This window comes from Mastomys coucha, unplaced genomic scaffold, assembly GCF_008632895.1.
Source record: "Mastomys coucha isolate ucsf_1 unplaced genomic scaffold, UCSF_Mcou_1 pScaffold7, whole genome shotgun sequence".
In the NCBI taxonomy this organism is placed as follows: domain Eukaryota; kingdom Metazoa; phylum Chordata; class Mammalia; order Rodentia; family Muridae; genus Mastomys; species Mastomys coucha.
This window is the reverse complement of record NW_022196913.1, coordinates 74160537-74183549: the sequence shown is the minus strand read 5'-3', so window position 1 is coordinate 74183549 and position 23013 is coordinate 74160537. Positions and strand designations below refer to the sequence as shown.

General features: G+C 40.2%; 1 protein-coding gene across 1 annotated transcript in view; it reads left to right on the top strand.

Moving 5' to 3' along the window:
• Positions 1–6573: 6573 nt before the first annotated feature.
• Positions 6574–23013, top strand: part of Stk3 (serine/threonine kinase 3) — a 249173-nt gene continuing 232733 nt past the window's right edge. Inside the window, exon 1 of the mRNA XM_031359209.1 lies at positions 6574–6852. Within this exon, the coding sequence (XP_031215069.1) occupies positions 6827–6852 (26 nt within the window). The 5' untranslated portion in view covers positions 6574–6826. The remainder of the gene's footprint in view (positions 6853–23013) is intronic.

Sequence of the window (23013 nt, the reverse complement as noted above, 5' to 3'; positions counted from 1 at the left end):
TTGGAAAATCAGTTGTGCCACATTTTTTTTTTTTTCCTGGAAGCTTTCTTGTGAGAGGGTGTTTTGCTGAAGCAGACACATGAGAGGCACATGATGTTTTGTTGGAGTAGAAGTATCAACCTCATGGACAGTGAAACAATGTTCTTGCATTACTATGCTCTAAAAATACTTCGCTGATCTTTACTGATCTTTGCTGTTGTGACTTTGTAGAGAGAAATGTACCAAAGAACTTCCTGTGGTATTCTGGCTGCTTCTGGCCCCTTCTGGTGACTAGTGCTGATTCAGCAAATCCTCAAATTTTCTGTTGGATTGAGCTGTTGCTGATTTGTGTTTGGTGTTTGCTATTGGACTGGACTGCTGATATCCCAATAATGAAGATTGGAATTGCCCCAAATAACTATTTCTAAACACATCCATTATCCCCTTTGTGCTATTAACCATCTTTCTCCCCTACCTTTGGTGGGTGGTCTAGAAAAGAGATTAAAGTGTTAAAGAACCCTAAATAAAGTAGGTTTTGAAAAGTCTAAGCCTACAGGAATTAGTCAGTCAAACTTAAGGTCATCGTTGAAACTAATTTGGTTAGGTAAAGGGATAGCTTTATTTGGCCTCTTGTAGATGTATTCAATGTTAAGAAAATAGTAAATAGCTAGAAACAAGCTATGTTTGTCTGTTCAGATATGTTTTAGATAGATAGATGTTCTTCAAACACTTTCAGACATCTGTAGAATATGACACTTGAGATGTTTTAATAACATAAGTCTTTTCATGACAGTTGGGCATTTAGTTCCTGGCAGCACCCCCAATCTACCTCTAAGAAGATGAAGGACATAGAAGAACCTGTATATGGAGTTTGCTTCAAATCTGGCAAAGCTAGCCACTGGACAAAAAACTGTCCTTGCCTCAACTGATATCAGCATATTGTCCAAACTGTGGACAAGCAGGAAATGTAGGAAGTCAATTGCATAGCTATGCCAAGAAAAGGTAGGTAGTCTGTTATAATTCCTACTTCACAAAAAAGTCTGTTGTAACTGTCCAGCAGCTTTGGTCAAACTGGATACCTGAAAGGGAGGCTGGAAATGAAAAAGGTTAGGCAGGCAAGAGAATGATGAAGCTGAGACAAAGGTTCCTGATCAAGGCTCAAAGTTTAACTTTCAGCTCTTCCTTTATATAGAGAGAGCCCACAGACCTATCCTTTGTTTTAACAGGATTGAGTTGCAAAGCAAGCTCAGCAGGCAGTGAACTCCTCAAAGGAAATTACAAATGCATCAAAGCCAGGTTGTAAAACCATCAAGGGGGGTTGCTTAGCCTACTCAAGGCTGGGGGAAGGGCACAATTCCCTCTTTTTTGTTTTTTAAAGACTAGCTGGATGGGAGTGGGGGCATGGGGGTGGGGAAGATGGGGGGCACAAGATTTACTTGTTTACCATGATTCTGTCTAAGGAATAGAGTGGCTAGGCAGCCATGCCTGTCTTAGGTCCATGTCTATATTTCTCCTTTCTTACCCATTGTGGACGGACCACAATCATAGATTTGATGTATGTGTCTGGCTTAGGTTGATAGGAGCTCGAGAATGAGGTCACCTTCTCTGGCCACTGGCCTTCAAAAGCACACTCTTTCCTATTCAGATCAAAGCCCCAAGGGACATATGAATATCTACTCAATGCATTTCTCCATAGTGATGAATAATTGTCATGGTAAATAGCTGAGCTTGTGATGAATAATTGCCATGGTAAATAGCTGAGCTTGCTGAAAGCGATCCTGTGTGAAGGCAACCAATATGTTTCCAAAAGTTAAAAGCAACAAGATTAAAGTTGTCTGTGGGAATACCCCAGGTATTCAATTCAGCTGCTAATTAGCAAGGATCAAACACAAAGTCTGGCTACCAGGTGTATGGGGGGGTGACTTTGAGAATTAATAGAAGGCACTTGCTGTCCAGTAAGAGTAGAAACTATACTCTATGTTAACTCAGCTGGCTGCTAGGGATTTTGAGCCATCTTCATCATTGGTATTTCCAATATTGGATTGATTTCTAGACCAGTCCATGATTGAGTCAGAATAACTGGCCACATTAAAGGAAAGAGAACAGTCATTATAACTTCTCCTTTTGATTAATTTTTCTAAGTCAGTTTCCAAAATCTCCATGTTCTCTGTCCCATAAGGTCTAAAAGCTTGAATCAAGGCAATTTGTGAATCTAGGATATAGGCAAGCAAAGATGGGTTAAGAACATACGTCCAATACAGGATTCCTTGTCACCAATGTCAGGGCACTCAGCAACCTCACAGGTCAGCATCATTCTTTGTCCCACCATCAGTATGTTTCACCAATCATTCTTGCGGCTAACTTGCTCCTCAGTATCCTGTGGAAAAACACAAACATTCCCCTCTTCCCATATTAAATACCTGATCAGGATCATACTATATGCCAATAAGTGGATCCTTCCATTTCACCTAGGCATAAGTATGCCTAGTTGTAGGGTGCCATAAACACTCACCAAAGAGTTCCTTGGGATTCAAATTTTAAAATTTTAAAATAAAAAGAACATGATTTAAATAATGTGTATGGGGACATAATTCTCCCATTTTTGTTTTTTATAAAGATATTATTTTAAAGTTCCATGGACCTATTCCACAATACCTTGTCTTTTAGAATAATAAGGAATCCCAGTAATATGATTAATTTTAAATTGTCTATAAAACATCTCAAATGCTTGACTGTAATAGCCAGTTCCATTATCTGTTTTAATCTGATTTGGAACACCAAGCATAGAAAAATAATACAGGCAATGGCTAATTACATTTTTAGCTGCTTCTTCTGTTAAAGCAGTTGCAAGTAGAAAGCCTGAAAAGGCGTCAAGTCACATGTGCATATTTTAATTTTCGAAAATCAGAAATGTGAGTCTGTCAGATATGCTGGGCCTGTAGGTACCAAACACAGATTTGGTATACATGTACACACACAGGCAAATGCTCCTATACATAAAAAATAAAACAAATATTTAAAGGGTGTCTTTTCATTTTGAAGGGCAGGCAAGGCAGGTAAATTTGAAGGAAATGTCCTATGACACACTCATTTATATCTGCTTACATCTTTGTTTTAGAGTGATTGAACCCAAAGCTTCACATATGGTAGACAAATGTTTATCCATGAAGTTACATCCACACTCAATTCACTCTCCTTTCTATATATAATTCATGCACCTCTGGTATGGTGCCTTTTAAAATTCTTGATGTTTTTCTCTGTAGAAATTGATCCATTCATTGGGCAAACCTTACTTGTTGTAGAAATTACTTAATTCTGACCTGGGGTTTTTACCTTGCATGTTAGTTCCCTGATAAAGGACATACACAACTTTTATATTTACAATAAGCCTTAAACAGCACAGGAGTTGGGCAGATATTTACCCTCTATGCTATTAGAATCTACTTTCCTATTTATAACACGGAGTTATTACTTACTACTTGCTATGGTTCATCTGGGCTGCTCTTAACTCCAGTTAGCCAGTCCTCAGGGCCATGTTTTATGGCTCACCTAACCCATGGCAGCTTCTCCTTCCTCCTGCATCTTCTTTTAGTGGTTCTCCCCTATCTCCCATCCCAAGCCTGGGGAACCTAAACCCCACCTGTCTCTTCTGCCCAGTTTTTTGGCTGTTGACATCTTTATTTACCAATCACAGATAACTTGGAGGCAAGGTCATAGGTCTACCTGCAGACTCCAGGTCTTGGGGGGCTGACTTAGCATTGCAACAGACAGCAAGCCTAAACCTCAACACTTATACAGGGAATGAATGTTTTAGGAGCTTATATATGAAGCAGACGTTCTAAGCTTTTGCCTATTAACAGTTTTCTATTCTTTTTTATTAAGAGAACCTCAGCTTTGTTGTTCTCTGAATGTTTCTTTTAGTCACAGGCTTCAGAGCAGGCTGGTTCCAGCCTTGTTCAAATGAAACTACAATCAGAGTGAACAGGTTTTGATGATCCCTCCTCTATGTCTTTGCTGGCATTGGGTCCATTACGTACTTCTGGCCAATAAAGAGAAGTGCCCAGGAGCTTGTAGGATGTGGTTAGGCCCCCTCTTAAAACATGTCATTCTTGGGCTGAGGATGTCTTTTAGTTGGTAGAGGGCTTGCCTATATACACAAAGCCCTGGTTCAACCATCAGTCTTGTTCAAACAAGGCATGGGGGAACATACTTTAATCTTGTCAGCAGGGACAGAAACATGGCTTTACACTGTCACTGTCAGCAGCCTGATGAATAATTTTTAGGGACCCAGACTCAGGGAAGCCCAGACCCCCTAGCTTTGATGTAAAAAAAAAAATTTCAGTACTAACTAATATGAAGCAGAATTTGGGTTTCATTAATAAAAAGAAAGGCACTCAGTAAAATAATAAAGTCTCAGCCAAGAGAGTGGGTGTGAGCTTCTCAAAGAAGACTTGCAATTTACCCAAAGATGTTTTTCACATAGATTTTAAGTGCAGGGTTTAAGAGAGAGAAAGATGCCCTGGGAAATAGCAAGAAATACTCTCAGGGATATAGGTTTCTGAATATCTTAGCATTAACCATATATAACATTGGCTCTCAAGTTACCACTCAAACAATTGCTAAGAAATCCCCTCTCCACTGCTTTTTTCTGATGAGTAAAACTATAGAGTGTCTTCAGAGGTATCTTGGATGAGTTTCCAATCTGATAAAACCAGGGGTCATTAAAGTCTATGTGAGCCATTTTCATTCAAACCACCACAAACCCCCTAGTCCCAGAGGAACAAAAGCAAGGGAGGCAAATTGTTAGCCTGTCTTGAAAGGAACACTTTAGGTGACCTCAGTAGATGATCATTGGAAGAATAAGCAAATATTCGAGCTCCTTTCTTCCCCTGACTTCCTCCCGAGTCTACCCTCAAAGCACAAGTGACCTTGGAAGCTTGGTACTGGTTGGCATTCACGACAGGAAGCTGGTACCGTCAGATAGGATAGTGAACCTTGGTTAGCAAAACCCCAGCCCAGAGCTGGCTGTGTCAGGCTCTTGCGTAGGTGACAAGCAGGGAGAGAGGATGCTATGGTTTGGCTCTCAGATGACTGACATTTGGGTTGGATGGCTGCCTGAGAAGAAAAGGTTCAGCACAGAGCATCAAGCATAAGCATATGCCAGCACCACTGACTGCTGTGCCTGGCTGGACTGGGATGACTTCCAGGAGGAGAAAGTTGCTAAGACAACGAACCTGTTGTAAAGGATGATAAACTGAGTCCATTTTAATGTTTGATAAATTGAAAATAAAACGATGTGATGAATGCCTTAAGCTGCTTCCTGCTGAAACAGGAAAAAAATGAGGTTGGTGTGAAAATCAGGAGAATGAGAGGTGGGCAGGAGAGTTTCCATGGTGACATGACCATGTGCGTACATGGTGTTCGTGTGGAGTGTGCACTCGTGCTCAAGAGATGTAATGAGGGTTTCACAGCACTTGTGTGTGCGGAAGCCAAGGACAACTTTGTGAAGTCTGTTCTCTCTTTACACTTGTGGACGAATCAGGATGGTGTGGCAAGTGCCTTTGCTTACAGAACCACCTCATGGCCCAGTAATGACATTTTAACCCCTCAGTTTTTGTTATTGTTCCTATTGTCCTGGGAAGATGAAACAGGTATCAAGATGTATGCAAGACTTTCTCTTATTCTGTTTGGGTTGATACTCATTTTGACTAACATTGACTTCATATACATGGCTCTAACCTCTAAGAACACTTTGCCCATTTCTTTTTAAAGAATATTCTTAAAAAAAAAATAAGCAAACTCATTTGTATAGTTGTGAGAAGGTGTGGGTATGTATTTTATGGTTAAGTGGTAGACAAATGAATGTGTAAGGGGTCAAGTTTCAATGGGGTGAGGGCTGTCGGGGTCGGGGACCCAAGAAAAAAAGAAAGTTTCTTAGTATTCTTTTCTAAGCACTATAACTAGTCGTAGATTTTCCATGTTACCCAACAGGGCAGCCAGTAACACTCTGGTGCTCTCAATTTGTGCACCAAGAGATCACTGCAGTAAATATTTTCTGTTGTTAGACTGTAATTATTATGCTCGTAAACAATCAAAATCAACCAGAATTTCCAGAAGTATCCCAACTACTATAGTTACAAATGTCAATTGGCTTGGGGGGTAGGGGAACGTAACTAATAATAACTACTAATTATAAAGAAGACAAGAGAGGGAAGTGAGGGCAGTTAGTTATACTTCAGACAGATTTACAAGATGATTGGCATGTATTCTTGGGGAATCTAGAGCAAGGAGTCAGATCTCATAGCGCCCCTCCAACCAGCAGAGTAGCACTTGGGTTGCCAGTCTCCCTCTTTCTGAGCTGGACACTCCTTTTGGTGGCCTTTCTCCACTAGTCTCCCTAGCGCCTGGCCCCGCCCACCCTTCCCGGCTGCAGTCCGCCCACCCTCCCTGCCCTGCTAAGGCCGGCCCACTCTTCCCGGCCACTCTCTGTCCACCCTTCCCGACCGCGCTCCGCCCCGCCCACCTTCCCGGCCCCGCCCCGCCCACCCTCTCTGGCTCTCCTAAGGCCCGCCCACCTTCCCCGTCTGCGCTCCGCCACGCCCACCCTCGCTGCGCCCGGCTCTTCCCACGGGCTCGGAGCTGCAGGCCACAGCCGAGGGGCGGGGCGGCCGGGAGGAACCGCGTTCAGGAGCGGGAGGGAGATCCGCCGCGGAGTTACGGGAAAGTTGGTCCGAGTTCCCGGGAGTTTCCCGGTGTGGTCCCTTGCTTTCGGCCGGCTGCTCCCGGGCTCCTTTCCTCCCTACGGCCTTCACGGTCCATTCGGCCCCTCTTTCTGCCACCGGCCGCCATGGAGCAGCCGCCGGCGCCCAAGAGGTAACGACGGCGGGAGAGGGATGAGGACGGAAGCAGCGGCGCGGGGCGGGGGCGACTAGGCCCGGCCTGCCGCGACCCAGTCCCCGCCTGCTCGTCGCAGAGCGCAGCCTGGTCCAGGCGCCCACGGGTCGGCCGCGTCCCTCTGTGAGGCCAGAGGCCCCGACGGGACGCCGAGTCTCCGTGCCGACGTCCCAAGGGCCTGGCGCGCCGCAAATTGAGTGGCCATCGCTGGGTTCCCCGCCCGTCCCGTGGCTAGGAGGGTTTGAGTAGCAAATTCACGAAGCCTGGAGATAAGGACATCAATGCACACTTCTCTCTCTCCCTCTCTCCCTCTTCCCCTTCTCTCTCGATCAAATTATTCTTAATAATATAACCATTCACGTTGAGAATTTGCTTATTTACATTTTAAGGAAATAAGTATATTAATAGCCACGCAGAATGTAAAACATTATGGATGTGCTGCAATGACAGGTGTTTCCCCCTCCCCCCAAAGTTCTAAAGAATTTATGGATACAAGATAGAAGGAATGTTAAGTTAGAACCCCTCCCCCATAATGTTTTGCACGTAAAAACAGTGATACTTTGGTATGCTATATATTGTTTATGTTTAATCATGGACACATTGGATGCATCTGTGTACAATATGTTTGAACTAATAATTTCAATGATCTTAGGAAACTAAATGTCCATTGATAAATGTTCATAATGTCTGCTCCCTGTTTTCCAAGAATGAATAAAATAATTGTTTGACGCTGGGTAAAACATTTAACCTCACTCCTTCATTTTTAATTTACAAAACTCTGTCCAACAGAGTGCCATAGTGAAGATTAGAGACTTCATGTGCTCTGATAGCTAGAGATACTTAGATGTAAGGTGTTAGACTCATGAGGTGGAATCATTAAAAAGGTAGGCACTTTGAGAACAGTTGTGAATTGTCTGATTAGATATGTGAGCCTTGGGTTCTGGAAACCATCTGTTCAGATGCAAAAAAGGGAGGTTGTGGACAGGTTCCCAGAGGGACTGGCTCTCCTTCTGGGCCCTGGAAGCAAGTCAGTTGATAGATACTAGCGTGCTATTGGTGTCTCTCCTCTGGTAGTCCCTGGATACTCCCCTCCCCCACAATAACAGAAGAAAACCTGAAAATTTTTTCCTTTCTGCCTTGGAAGGGTAGTAAAGGGGAGATCTTTTGAGACCATGGCATAGGCCGACTAGAATGACTGAATTGAAATGAAAGATCTGTGCTTGTTGGCTGTTCTGTAAATTATCAGTTTCGTTATAGTTGTGAGAAAATGCCTGCACTTGACATCAGGTAATCCGGACAATCAGAAGTTGTGGGTGACAATTCCATAGTGAATTATACTTTACAAAGCCGTGCTTGCACATAAAACAGACTTATTTTTAACTTTCCCTTTCTTCAAGGACTCATTTTAATCTAGAAATGCAATTCTTTTAGCTATTTGATTTTTCCCCTCTTATGTTGTGCAGTGTGGCCTTGAGTGCCTGGGTTTAAGAGCTCCTTCTGCCTTTGACTCAGGAATAGTTGGGACTAGGATATAGTTCCTGCACAGGAAGGGATTGTTTTTAAAATTATATTTTGTTTATTTGATATCCCTGCCTCCCACCTCTTGTGTGTGTGTCTCTGTGTCTGTGTAAACCCATGCCATGGCCTGTGTGGAAGTCAGGACAACTTGCAGTTGTTTCTCTCCTTTCACTGTGAGTTCTGGGGCTTAAACTCAGGTGATCTGGCTTGGTGACAGGTGTCTTTATCTAGTGAGTTATCCAGGTGTCCCAACAAGAAGACATTTGCAATAAGCAAAAGATACAGACTGCTAATCTTTTATATCTTAGTATCTCAGTGTTTTATAGCATTTCCAAATTAATAGTATTTATCCTCACAACAACTCTGTGCAGTAGGTTGCATTAGAGAAAGATAAAATCTTATTTTAATAGATGAATATACTACGAGTTTGCCAAATTGAAGCTTGTGAGTTACAGTGAATTTCTGTGAATTTCTCCTTGACCTTTGCTATCTAATCATAAAGGATAGCTACCATTTTTGAAATATTATTGTTTTCTAGGAAATTTACACATTGTGACTTAAAGTTGGGACTTTTGTTCTGAGAGACTCATTAGGTGATTTTGTTGTGCTGTATAGAAGGCCCATGCACCCTCATCTGCATGGTCTATCTGAAACATTTTTATGTGATAAGATTGCTACATACCTTGCTTTAGGTACTCATTTTTGGAAATAATAACCCTGGCTGTACCACTTCCTATGCTAGTTCTAAATTTAAATGCCTTCACCTGTAAACTGTATCATAGGAATTAAACGGGCTCATGTGAAATGCTTCACAGCATGTTCAGTACTGCGTGGTAGCTGGTATTTACTCATGTGAACTCAGAGCACCAGGTCCCCTTAGTGTGATGGGCTGCAAAAGTGGTATATTCCTCTATTATGTAGAGTGGTGCCATTTAGAATTCTATAATGAAGTGGTCATCTTTTCTACAACCTAATTGATCTCTCTGCTCACTGTTTCTTAATCTCAGTAGGAATGCCACATACTTGTTCTGCCTGAGTAGCACTATCTTAACATTCAGATGCACTTCCATGTCGGATCTGGGCTGCTCTTGTCCAAGCCCATACGATAAGTTGCTGCTGTTAGTTGACATTTTGATTTTTTTCACGTGGGGCTAGTCCTTTCTTTTATTTAGTTTGCCAGTAGATCCCAGAAAATTTTCCATTAACAAGTTTGTGGGCTCATTTTTTCTTGCCCCTTCTCATTTTTAAGATGACTACTGTATTTCAGAGGGACTAACACACTTGAATTGCAGCAGTGCCTCCCAACTAGGCACTTTTGTGTAGTACTTTTCAAAAACTGTTTGACAGTGGAAGGACTGTGCCTTGTCCCTTTGCTGTCTTGCAGAACCAGTACTCCATAGAACACAGTTTGCTTTACTTTTCCTGTGTGTAGTTTCCAGTTTATTTTGCTAAAATATCATTCCAGTTATGCCTTTTCCTCTCTGTTAGATATCCAGTCTGTGGTCTCCTCCCCAGCTCGTTCTGTTACTATTTGACAAGATGAAGCCTTTATTTGGACTATAGGGCAGGGGCATGCCTAGTTTTGCTTTGTTCTATGCTGTTCCTTTAAAAGAGTTTGTGTCAGCTTACTATGATGGTGCATGCCTGTAATCCTAGTACACAGGCTGAGAAGGGAAGATCACTATAGATTTGAGGGCAGCCTTGGCTACATATAGTATAGTCCAGGCTAGCCTGGATTATAGAGTAAGACACTGTCTTAAAGGGGAGGGAAGGGAGAGAAAGAAAAAAGAGAAAAAAGAGAAAGAAGAGTTTGTTGTTACTGCTATCAGCATTATCATTTTTTCTTGTAGTCAGTTTGATTCTTCCTTTAAAGCCTGCTTCATAAAGTTTCTTCTCTGGATAATTCTCTCTACCCTGAGATATTCCTCAGTACTCCTGATATGGTACTCATTTGATTGTGTGCTATATTCTTTTTGCATTACAAAATTTTAGGGATCTAAAACATGAGAACTAATTTAATAAATACTTATATATCAGCATTCAGCTTAAGAAATAAAATATTCTGAATATATATGAAACCCTCTGTGTGCATCTCTTCTCAATTGCATCCCTTCCCACACCTTGACCATTCTGCAGTGGGTATTTGACCTTTGCATCCACGCCTTTATAAAACATAAACAGGTAGCTTTGTCACTGGTTTTAGGTTTTCTTTCTTTTGCTATCACTCTTCTATAGGAGTTGGGGAGTCTAGTGTGCAGCTAGGTTTTAGGTCACAATTTGGGTTCCTGTACAGTCTTTTGTGACACCTCTCATCCTTAAATTCATGGATTTCGTATTCCTAACAAGGCTAGCATAAACATGTAGCTGCCCCTATTATTTATCCCAGGACCACAATGGTTTCTAGATGCCCAGATTTCTAAGTTTTGTCATACTGGACTTTAGAAACATGGGGACTCTGGCTGTTGGAAGTATATGTAGTTTTGTATAATTTTTGCTGAAGCAAGGATGGACATGATTGTCAGAATGACATGATTTACCAAATGGACCTTGCTCTTCAACCATATTTAAAGTTGGCAGTTATGTGAAATTTGAAATTAATTAATTAAAGTGTAGTAGAAAAGGTTGATGTGGAACAGTGAAGACTGGAAAGGCTTGTGAGTGAGCTGCTGACTTTCGCTGTCACGATAGGCCAACTTCAAGCTGCAAACACTGAAGAAGTGCTATGGATGGAAGATGGGAAAGAGGGAAAGTGAAGATGGAAGTGAAAGAATTGGCGGTTCAGAGAATATTTACATAATTGAAAAATGGAAATAATCATAAGTCAGATATTTCCATTCATGGCTGAAGTTGGAAATTATTATATGGAATCAAAAAGCAAAGAGGAATCAGTAGGAGATATTCATGTTTTCCTTAACATGAACTAGCCGTGACGTCTGAGCACTCAGGACCGGAATGGGTGGATTCAAAGCCACCCTCAGAGTTGATAGTAAGGCTGCCAGATGGTGGATGTTTTAGTGATAGCTAGGGCAGGGTGGCCTTGTCCACAGCCATAGTGCCTATGTCTTCGGAATGATGGAAACCAAATTCTTGTGTCCTGTTGGACAGATTCACTGAATAAAGGGCTAGAGTTGTCTTTGATGAACTTTCAGATTCTTAGAAAGCTTAGCAGACAGCTGACTTAGGGAAAAGACTCAGGGCAGGTTCTAGCTTAATCTAATTTTAGTTTATTTAGTTCTAACTTTTGTGGCTCTGGGGAGTTGAATCCTGAGCCATATATGCTGGCACACACTTGTGTTGGTCTAATTCTAGAGTTAGACGCGTGAATAACATAGCCTTTCCCTTGTAGAGGACTGTGACAGTAGCCTAGGGAACCTCCGGCCTTTTCCCTTGTAGAGGACTGTGACAGTGGCCTAGGGAACCTCCGGCCTTTCCCTTGTAGAGGACTGTGACAGTGGCCTAGGGAACTTCCGGCCTTTCCCTTGTAGAGGACTGTGACAGTGGCCTAGGGAACCTCCGGGTGAGTAAACTTCAGCAGCACATCCATCAGGTAAACTCAGTCTCCGGTGACTTGGGGCAATGAATAAGTGATTCTTTGTTCTTTACAAACAAGGCATAGGATTTACAAGTACTGAAGTGTTTGTTAGAACTGTAAAAGAAAGAAATATGACTGTGAACCAGATCATGTTGAAATTAGCTTTACTAAAGTAATCTTTATGTGTGTTTATTTGTATTTGTGTGTCATTTATATGCACATGTACATGCACATGTGGGAGCCAATTCTTTCCTCCTACCATGTAGGTCTTGGGAATTGAACTCAGGTTGTCAGGCTTTGTGGCAAGTGCCTTTACCTGCTGAACCATCTTTCTGGCTTTTTTTTTTTTTTTTTGAAGTAATCAATGTTCATGCATGTTAAAGTAAGCTTACCTAATAATAGGTTTTCTTAAGGCTTCTTGATGCATCCTAGGTATTATCAATCCCTTCTCTCTCCCCTGCCTCTACATTCCCCTCCTTTCTCCCTCCCCTGTTAAGTTCCTCATCCTGTTTTCCTCTACGCCTACATAGCACCCGCGTCCCACTCTTCCCTCTGTCCAGCTTCTTCCCCTCATTCCTTGCCCACTGCCCTGGCTTCTATGATTACTCCAACAGGTGACACCCAGACCTTAAGATCTGGAACTAAGATACAGAGTCCATATGCTGCTTATCTTTTTGGCTCTGGGCTACTTCACTCAGTATAATATTTTCAGTTCTACCCATTTGCCTGAAGATATTGTGATTGCATTTTTCTTTTCAGCTGAATAGAATTTCATTGTGTAAATGTACTACATTTTCACTATTCATCAGTTGATGGACATGTACATATAACATGCACACTCTCTTTCTCTCTGTCTCTCTGTCTCTGTCACACACCACACACACACACACACACACACACACACAAACTTTAAATGGAGTTACCCCACATGGAGGATAATGTACTCCCAGGAGCTATAGGCTTATCTAACAAAGTCTCCAGTGCCAGGCAAAGGATAACTCCTTTTGAGTTGTTGGCTAGGGAGCTCCAAGAGATACCCCAAACAAACAATATATATATATATATATATATATATATATATATATATATATATATATATATTGCCATTGCTCATGTATCTTGAAGGTAATAGGATAAGTAATAGGGTAAGACCCTATTGCTGAAGACACCACATGCTTTGGTCCCAGAGCTTGGAGAAATCAAGCTGGTATTGACCTAGAAGCCTTCTCCCTGAGGGCTGGCCTTCATAATGCTAGAAGGTGCTATGCAAGCTGTCATGGAAGAAGAGTTATCAGCAGTCCTACATAGCTATAAAGCCTGATAACCATAACAAGATATTCCTAACAATGCAATAGTGGACCTTACATTTTGGGGTTACTAACAACTGTCTAATTGGACATATGACCTTCTCAGGAGAGAATTCATGCCTGGTGCTGTAAACCTAGCTGAGAACCCATGGCTGGAGAGGCCACAATCCTAGAGGAAAATCTGTTACTACTGTTTTCTAAGTTAATATAGTTTCTAACCTCTTTCTAAGTCCTTGTCCTTGTTCTAATAGATAAGTGTACCCCTTGCAGCAGGTAGACAGAGGCTGCAACAGAGATTCAGAACTAGTCAGAATGCAGAGGAGAGGTGACTCTGGAGTGCTCAGCCTCTTGGACATATATAATACAACACCTGCACCTCAGGCTCAGGAAGTGTCCTGGAAGCGGATGGAAAGAGCCATATGACAGGGAGGACTGCTGAGAGTGTGTCATCTGGACATGATAACAAGGATACGGCATTATGAACTTTCAACAGGATGATCGCCATTGTAAGACTCGTATGAGAATATACTAGGCTGACATGCCAGCATGGGTTGGGGAAGAGTACACAAAGCTCCATCTCTAGATGAAAAGTTATAGATTGTTAAGAGCCATTTAGGGAGGGTTTTCTTCAGGAACAAACTGTGAGGTTGCTGGACCTTAAGTGATCAGCCCTAAACACATATGGGCAGTACTAACTGATTGGATTCATTAGGTTGTTTGTGTGCTTTGTTTAATAATATGTATACATATGTGTATATATCATACACACACACATAATATTTACAGAGGAAGAGGTCATAGATTTGAGAGACAATTGGGTTGGGAGGGAGAGGTAGAAATTATGTAAGTACAATATATTCATGTATGGGAGGAGAGGTAGAAATTATGTAAGTGCAATATATTCATGTATTAAATTCTTGAATTAAAGTTAAAAAGTTTAAATTGAATACCTTTTGTTTGGATCTAAAGGGAAAAAATGATTGGATAGAATTTGAAGAATTAAAAAGACTTAGGTTGAAACAAGTCTTTGTTGAACTAGAGATGTTATCACATCAGATGACCATACATTACTCGCTTCCAAAATACATTTTTTGAAACATAAATACAGAGATTGCTCTGCAGGTGTGTATACATATGCATATGTGCATGTGTCTGTATCTCAAAATAGAAGTTTTATAAAATGTACTATGTTTTCTGATTTCTATTTTCTGGTTTGTTTCATTAAGAAAAGATGGTCTTACACTGAATTACTTTCATGTTTTACTAGGGAGTGGTTAGAGAAAACATTGTTGGTGTATATTTTAGTGATGGTTGGGGACTGACTTCATTGCCATCTTCATTGTACTTAATAGAGGTGATGGCATTGCTCAGGGAGGCCAGATGGGCAGGGCACTAGTGACTCATAGATGCTGTAGAAATATTCTCTTAACATTTTAGAAATGGAAAAGATGATGGAGACTGAGGACACAATATTTAAAATTCCTGTTTTGGGAATAATTCTGTGTGTTTAGTTAAAGTATGGGAAATGTGCAATGATGACCTGTGATGTTTGACGTTTATGAGGAATATGTGATGTATGAGTTTGCTGTGAGGCAAAGGCTCATTTGTCTCCTGGTGTGTGCTGGGAAACATCCAGCCATAGAGATGATGACCTCAGTTCTGAGTCTACCAGCTCCACCATCTGTAACTATGAAAACTTTTCATTTTCTTTCCCCAAGATAAAATAAATAAAATCTAACAGAGAGCATAATGATCTGGGCTAGATCTTTTTTTATTTTATTTTTTATTTTTGGCTTCGAGCTTCTACTTCTTTGTTGTCGCATGTGTATTAGGATTATTCTAATTTCAAATAGCTCATAACTCCTAGAACAAAGATTCTATATTTAAAATATTTTCTTATAATAACATTATAGTCTCAAGTTAAATGACTGAAAGTAGCAGATATGGAAACAGGTATGTTTGGAGTTACGTTTATTATGCGCTATGAATATTAAAGCTCAGATTACTTTGCATTTTTGAAAGTATATCAAAGATTATATTTTAAAAAAGAGGAAAATGAGAATTGCCAGATGATAATTAACAATTGATATAGTTAGCACTGCACTGAGGTCTGAATTAGTCTATGGATTAATTTGACATCTTTGTAAATAGAGGCAAATTGAATACAATTTTCAGTAATTAGAATGTTGATACACACATGTGTAATTGGGGAAATTATTAAATGTTTGTGTTCTAAGGATGGAAGACTTCAGTATTTAAATCAGAATATTATTCTGTGTCCAGGGCACCTTTCAGTTTTAGGACTTCTCGTTTTCTGAGTTATTGGACCTAGCAGACACTATAATTAGAAAGGAATGCAAGTTGAACTTGTTAAACTTCATTGACTAATTATATATTTGAGGAAGGCATAAACTGAAGATAACGGACAAAATTTCTTGAATTCTCTCTCTTGAGCCACATAATATGTTGTTTACACTTTCTCCTATTTCTTGTGAAAACTGGTTTTCTTAGTGATCACTATTCATGGCTTTCAGTGTTGGGTTCATTCATATGCTTGCTTATTTATACATTAAGTAATTATTTATCGATTGCTTCCCTATACCAGCTGCTTAGTATATTGGCAAATGAAACAGATGGGGAGCTTGCCTGCATGTCACATCTCCTCCAAGGGGAGCTTGGGTTTCCGGAGCTGAACATAGCACAGACAAGTGGTGGAACCTTAATAGGGAACTGGGAGGAGGGTCCCTGATGGGGGTTTAGACTCCAGCATGATTCTGAGAAACTCAGTTGGAGGGCGGTGGTGGTGGCTCAGAAAGTAACTTAGCACACAGGAAGGATGTGAGATTGCCTGAAGGAGAAACTGAAACAAGACCATTATGGTCGGGGAGGAGGATGGAAGCAGGTAGTGGGAGATGATGCCAGAGAGACAATGATGTCTGTGATGGAAGGGATTGGAGTTAGGCCAGAATGTTGTGGGCTGTCATTAAAGAGTTTAAAGAAGGGTTTTAAGAAACTTATACTTTAAGGAGGCCATTATGTTTACTTTGGGTAGATCATGAAGAGTTTATAATAAAACAGAGAGCTTGAGCAGTTAAAAACCCTTACTCCTCTTGCAGAGGACCCAGGCTTGGTTCCTGGTACTCACATAAGGGCTCACAACTGTCAGAAAGTCCACTTCTAGGGGATCTGACTCCCTCTTCTGTTTTTTGTGGGTCCAGGCATGCACACAATGTGCATACACATGTGCAAGCAGAACACTCATAAAACATAAAATACAAATAAAATGCATACACAGAGAAACAGGAGGCTCTTAAAATAATCCAGAAAGCTGGTGTAGTCAGTGGAGAGGAAGAGAAGTGGACAGATAAAGGTTATATTTTGGATTTAGGAATGAAGTACTCACTGATAGCCTATGTGTAGTGACTGAAGAAGGCATAATTAGCCCCGACTCCTCTGTACTTGAACAACTTGGCATCTGGGATTGGGGGTCAGGGCGACTGAAAGAGGAACAGGTTTGGCTATAATCTCTGTTTTAGAATTCCACACTGATAGATAGAAAACTGATTTGTATTGGTCTCAAGTGTGAGGTTAAGTGATTCTCTTGGAAGAGGAAGCATGTAAGGAGGGAAAGATGGGTGTTAGAGTCACTGCTTTGCTTGTTGCTTTAATCAGATTAAGCATAGAAGCACACCTACCTTGTTTTAGATATGGTCAGATATTTAGATGTTGCAGTATCAAAACCAGTGCAACACATACATACTGCTTAGGAAACTGTTCTAAGACAGACATGTTTGTAATAACCAGGCAGGAACATTTTCTCCACAGAGTAACTATTATCCTGGCATTCTCAGTAATAACCTGTAGTTATGATGGGGGCTGCCACTTTTAACCTGTTAGTCTTCTATCCCTTTTCTTTTCCCATTGAAGAACCCATTGAAGGTCGTTGGAGCTGTAGATTCTCACAATCTGTATTTCCTGATTGCTTACTCAGGGCTCAGTCTGGGCTGAGTAGTTCTTTGTGCTGTGTAGTTCCAGCAAATGGGCAGCTGGATTCAGAGAGATGGATCAGGTTCAACTTGGTTCCCTTAGGCATTGTTATAGGTGGATTTGGCAAGACCTTATGAATCTCTTATAATTGTCTCCCATTTTTGGGGGTGAGGGAGCAACATCTGCTAATGGTTAGTGTTTATTTCTTTTAATTTATTTGGTGTTGCAAAATGGTGGAAATCTGTGTGGATCATTTTGATTTCATTTGTTACTTGGATTGTATTTATAAACCACTTCCTCTTACTTTCTGTTTGATTCCCAGTGGTATCATTAATAAAAGACCACAGGATAAGTACTCGCTTCTTTTCTGTTGCTTGCTGGTGTTTAATGAGATAGTTCTTTTCTTTCTTCACAAGGGACACATTCTTTCTTTGTCTTAAGAGTCATGGAGGGGAGATGGAATTTTAGCTACTGCAGTTATTGCCCTTAAGCTCAAATTGTTCTATCTGTTGTCAGTTATTTTAGAAGAGAAGATGGCCCTGATAGACTTTGATTAGTTCCTTGTCCGCTGTGACAAAACACTTGTCATTTCCTTTTCCAGATTTGGGTTTATCCATTTCTCCAAGAAGCTCTGGTTTCTTTTGGTGAGAAATAATATATTAAAACCCTCATCTTAGTACTAACTGAAGGTAGGAGAACTCATTAATTCTTTCAAACTCTGGTTCATCCTGTTAAAGTATGATGGCACTATCAATTTTGAGCTTGTGGTTTGAATAGGAATGGCTTCTATAGGCTCATATATTTGAATGCTTGGTCATTAGGGAGTGGTGTTATTAGGAGGTGTGTCCTTTTTGGAATAGGTGTGGCCTTTTTGGAATAGGTATGGCCTTTTTGGAGGAAGGATGTCGTCAGGGGGTGGGATTTGGTGTTTCAAAAGCTCAAGCCAGGCGCATCATGGCTCTCTCTTTCTGCTGCTTGTGGATCTAGATATGAAACTCTCAGCTCTTGCTTCAGCACCATGTCTACTTATGCGCTGCCATGCTTCCTGCCATTATAACTGTGGGCTAAACCTACGTGGTCATGGTGCTCTTCACAGCAATAGAGCATCGATTAAGGCAGAACTCCTTTCTATGGATATAACTCCTTTCTATTACATGTATTTCCTAAGTTTGAGTCAGAAGTTGGGTATGTATGGACTCAAATGGTACATAAAAGACTGTAGACTTTAACTTCATGTTCTCTCTGTTTACTCTGACCTGAACTCCCAGTTTCTCATTTTTGGTGCCTTTCAGTAACTACTTGTAAGTGAAGATGATCTAGAAAAATAAAAGACTCCAAAACAAAAGCCAGATTTTAGGCCTTACAATTTTGAATAGAATTTTAGCTTGTCTTGTCTTCTGTAAATAAAAGTGTATTTTTGCACATAGAAAATGTAAAGAACAACTTTAGAGTACCTACATTTTCAACAGCCCATACGGTTTGGATTATAGAGTGAAGAGACGTTATTGCTTTGAATAAAATTTGTAGTCATGATTTCCAAGAAATTTACAAAAAAGATTGGAAGAAATGGAATCCTATGGAATGTAGAGACATAACCTGTGTGCTGTTGCTGTACAGTGGGTAGCCCTGGGGGTCAAGCTGAGCAATGTCTGTAAGATTGCAGACAGTGGTGGCCCACACTGCTCCCATGCCTGCACGTGAGTGCCAGTGTACATCACTCCGTCAGGTACAGACTGTTGAATGACTCAGAAGCTTCACTGTGGTCCAAGTGCGAACTCAGCTTGATGTGAAGTTCCGTTAGAGGGCTGATTGGGCGTTATTTCAGTTAAGGAGTATTTGAGGTTTGGGGAAAGTAAATGACTAGCAATAAGTGTGAGTTGATCCAGGTTTGAAGTGTAAGGAGTGTCTTGGTGCAGATTGTGTTGTTCTTTCCCCCTATGATAGACCCACAGGTAGACCCTGGTGTGTTGTGTTTCATGTACAAGTACCTGTACCTCTCCAAACTTCCCCCACCCCGTCAAGATCTCGTAGCCCAGGCTGGCCTTGAACTTGCTGTGTAGTGAGGAGGATCCCCTGTGCTAGACTTAACAGGGTGCCACACCCACCCAGGTTTTTATTTTTTCGGACATGGATATGTTCAGGCATTTTAAAATCTGTTGTTTTGTCCATATTTTCTGTCTGTGCTGGCCGATGCCCTGAGCAGACCTTGGGCGCAATCTCTGCAGTCAGTCCCAAAACACCCAGAGGAAGTTCCACTCCCAGGTGCTCTAACAAGCCCAGGGTCACAGGATCCCAGAATCACAGGATCACAGAGACAGCTTGACTCTGAGGAGTTCTGACACAACCAGGATCACCGGAAGGATGGGCTCCAGTCAGATTTAGCAAGGACAGGTAGCACTAGAGTTAACCAGATGGCCGGGGGCAAGCGTAAGAAGATAAACAACACAAACCAAGCTTACTTGGTATCATCAGAACACAACACTCCCACTATAGCAAATCCTGGACACACCATCACACCAGAAAAGCAAGATTCAGATCTAAAATCACTTCTCATGATGATGATACAGGACGTTAAGAAAGACATAAATAGCACCCTCAAAGAAATACAGGAGAACACAGGTAAACAGCTAGAAGCCCTTCAAGAGGAAACACAAAAATCACTTAAAGAACTACAGGAAGACACAATCAGTCAGGTGGTGGAAATGAGCAAAACCATCCAGAATCTAAAGATGGAAATAGAAACAATAAAGAAATCAGAAAAAGAGACAACCCTGGAGATAGAAAACCTAGGAAAGAAATCAGGAGTCCTAGATGCAAGCATCACCAACAGAATGCAAGAGATAGAAGAGAGAATCTCAGGGGCAAAGACACCATAGAAAACATTGAGACAACAGTCAAAGAAAATGCAAAAAGCAAAAAGCTCCTAACCCACAACATCCAGGAAATCCAGGACGCAATGAGAAGACCAAACCTAAGGATAATAGGTTTAGAAGGGAGTGAAGACTCCCAATGTAATGGGCCAGTAAATATCTTCAACAAAATTATAGAAGAAAACTTCCCTAACCTAAAGAAAGAGATGCCCATAAATGTATAAGAATCCTATAGAACTCCAAATAGACTGGATCAGAAAAGAAATTTCTCCTGTAACATAATAATAAAAACACCAATTGCACTTTGAATTTTAAAACCAGTAAGGGAAAAAGGTCAAGTAACATGTAAAGGCAGGCCTATCAGAATTATACCAGATTTCTCACCAGAGACTATGAAAGCTAGAAGATCCTGGGCAGATGTCATACAGACCCTACAAGAACACAAATGCCAGCCCAGGCTACTATACCCAGCAAAACTCTCAATTACCATAGATGGAGAAAACAAAATATTCCATGAGAAAACAAAATTTACACAATATCTTTCCACAAATCCAGCCCTACAAAGGATAATAGATGGAAAACATCAGCATAAGGAGCAAAAGTACACCCTAGAAGAAGCAAGAAAGTAATCTTTGAACAAACCCACACAAACCTAATTCCACCTCTTAGAACAAAAACAACAGGAACTGACAATTACCTTTTCTTAATATCTTAGTATGAAAATTAATATTACCAACATATCCTAAGCGACTGAAATCCAATAATATGAGGAATTAGAAATTTATTGACTGTCATCCAGTGGTCTCTCTAATTTGGTAATTGGAGAAATAGGTCCAATATTATACAATTCATATACACTTTCAGCTCTTTTGTGACTGTGTCTTGCTGTCTACAACATAATGGTCTTGAGATTTTCTCCTATCTCAGCCTCTCTATTAGAAGTATTATTTATTTCATGATTTTACACTATACTATGGTTTTCAGAACAGCTTACATATTTTAAAAGTATTTATATACCCTAAAGAATTATAGACAATTAAATTGGGAAGTTGCTTGTAAGAGAACAAGAAAGAGTGAGACTGAATGCTTTGCTTGACGTTTGTAACTCTTGTATCAAGTTACTACAGTAAGAGCTAATATTTTAAGCTCTACGAAATACAAAACAAACAAACAAAAAACACTTTATGTATTTATGTTCATTTAAGAAAATATTAGTAATGATGTATTATTTTGAAATACACAGTTAATACTTTTGGAGTTTTTTAAAGTTTATATTGAGAAAAATGTATGTATTTTCAGTATTGCCGTAGACAAGTATCTACATAAGACTGTTAAATTGATTATTGTTTTATATCAAACAACTTTTATAATACTCATTTTTATTATTATAATATTTTATATATTTTAAAGAATATGATAAAAAAGATATGGTAGGTATTGAAGTGGGGGTATCTGGGAGGAGTTGGGGTACAAAACGAAAACAAAAATGTGATTTAATTCTATTTACTTAAAATATGTTTTTAAATGTTAACAAATTCAGATAAATTGAAATCATGTAAGTTTTCTCATCATAATGCAATAAAACTTGAAAATAAATAAATAAAATAAAATAAAATAATAATAATAAAAAAATACTCAATCCTACAAAAATTCAGTTCTGTGGTTGTAGTAGTATATTTCAAAGTAGAAATAAAGTAGTTGGATTGATGATAGACTCTTTTGTGAATATTTATACATGGATATTCTTAAGAAACGTGTCTCTCACTTCATGTCAGAATTAATAAAAATGATTATTTGCATTTTTAATAGTTTCCTAACATTGAGAGACACTCTACTATATGTTAGAAAGACTTTGGTTTGATTCTCTTTTGCATTTATTGCCAACGTAATTAAGGAAATCCCATAAGCTTTAGTTTTCTGTTCTAATAACTGAGTAACTACCTGAAAGGCTGTAAATATTCAGCAAGCATACATGAGAAGTGAGAACACTTCTCATTACAGTATATTTGTTTATATCACAATGCTGTCTTCTTCATGACATCGTGAATACAGTTCATTCTGAGGGCCTCCCCCCTTTTTTTGATTAGCCATGAAGGACATGAAACACTTTTGATTCCGTGCCCAATTGTCAATCTTTTTAAAGTTTAAGGAGTACTTTTTCTGGTTTGTAACATCTTTCAGCTTCGTTTTTCCTCTCTGTGTACCAGCCTCTCTGTTTCTGTCTCTGCCTTGTCTGAATCTCTTACCTCATTGCAACTGTGAAGAATGTCACATGTATAAAGACTGCTGCTTTAATTTGTGCTTTCCTGACCCCAAAAAGGGGCCAAAAGAGTCATGTATCCACAGATGCCAGATTAAGAAATATTAGGATAGTATAAATGTCAAATTTAACTTCTAAAATCACAACAGGTGGATTACCTTTTGACTTGATAAAGCAAATTAAAACTACTATCTGAGAACCTCCTCCATTTCTGCTACAAGTATGGAACCACACTTGTCACCCAGGCTGTCCCACTCTCCTGCTTCAGCAGTGATATCCTCAGCACCTCTGCAATCTGCCACAAGCCCTGGATTCTGCTCCTGTCTACCTTTTCAGGGTGTACTTCATTATCTCTTCGTGCTCAGTGTTTTCAGCTTTTCCTATATTTACTAGTGTATCTCAAATAGTGGTGTACTTGCTTGAGCATCCCACATGTACTTCTTGTTTTGTTTTGTTTTGTGTTGTTTTATGTTCCTTGTCAAACTCCTCTCTCCACAGCAGGAGGCTGTGGGCAGACAGGAGTGTCCTGTGTATGGGCAGTGTTTTCCTGACATTCCCTCTCAGCTGTCAGAAGTCCCCACCTACACCAGCTCACCAGCTTGTTCTCCTGTCAACATTATTATTTCTCTCTTTTATCATCAGTTTTTTTTTTTTTTTACCATTAAA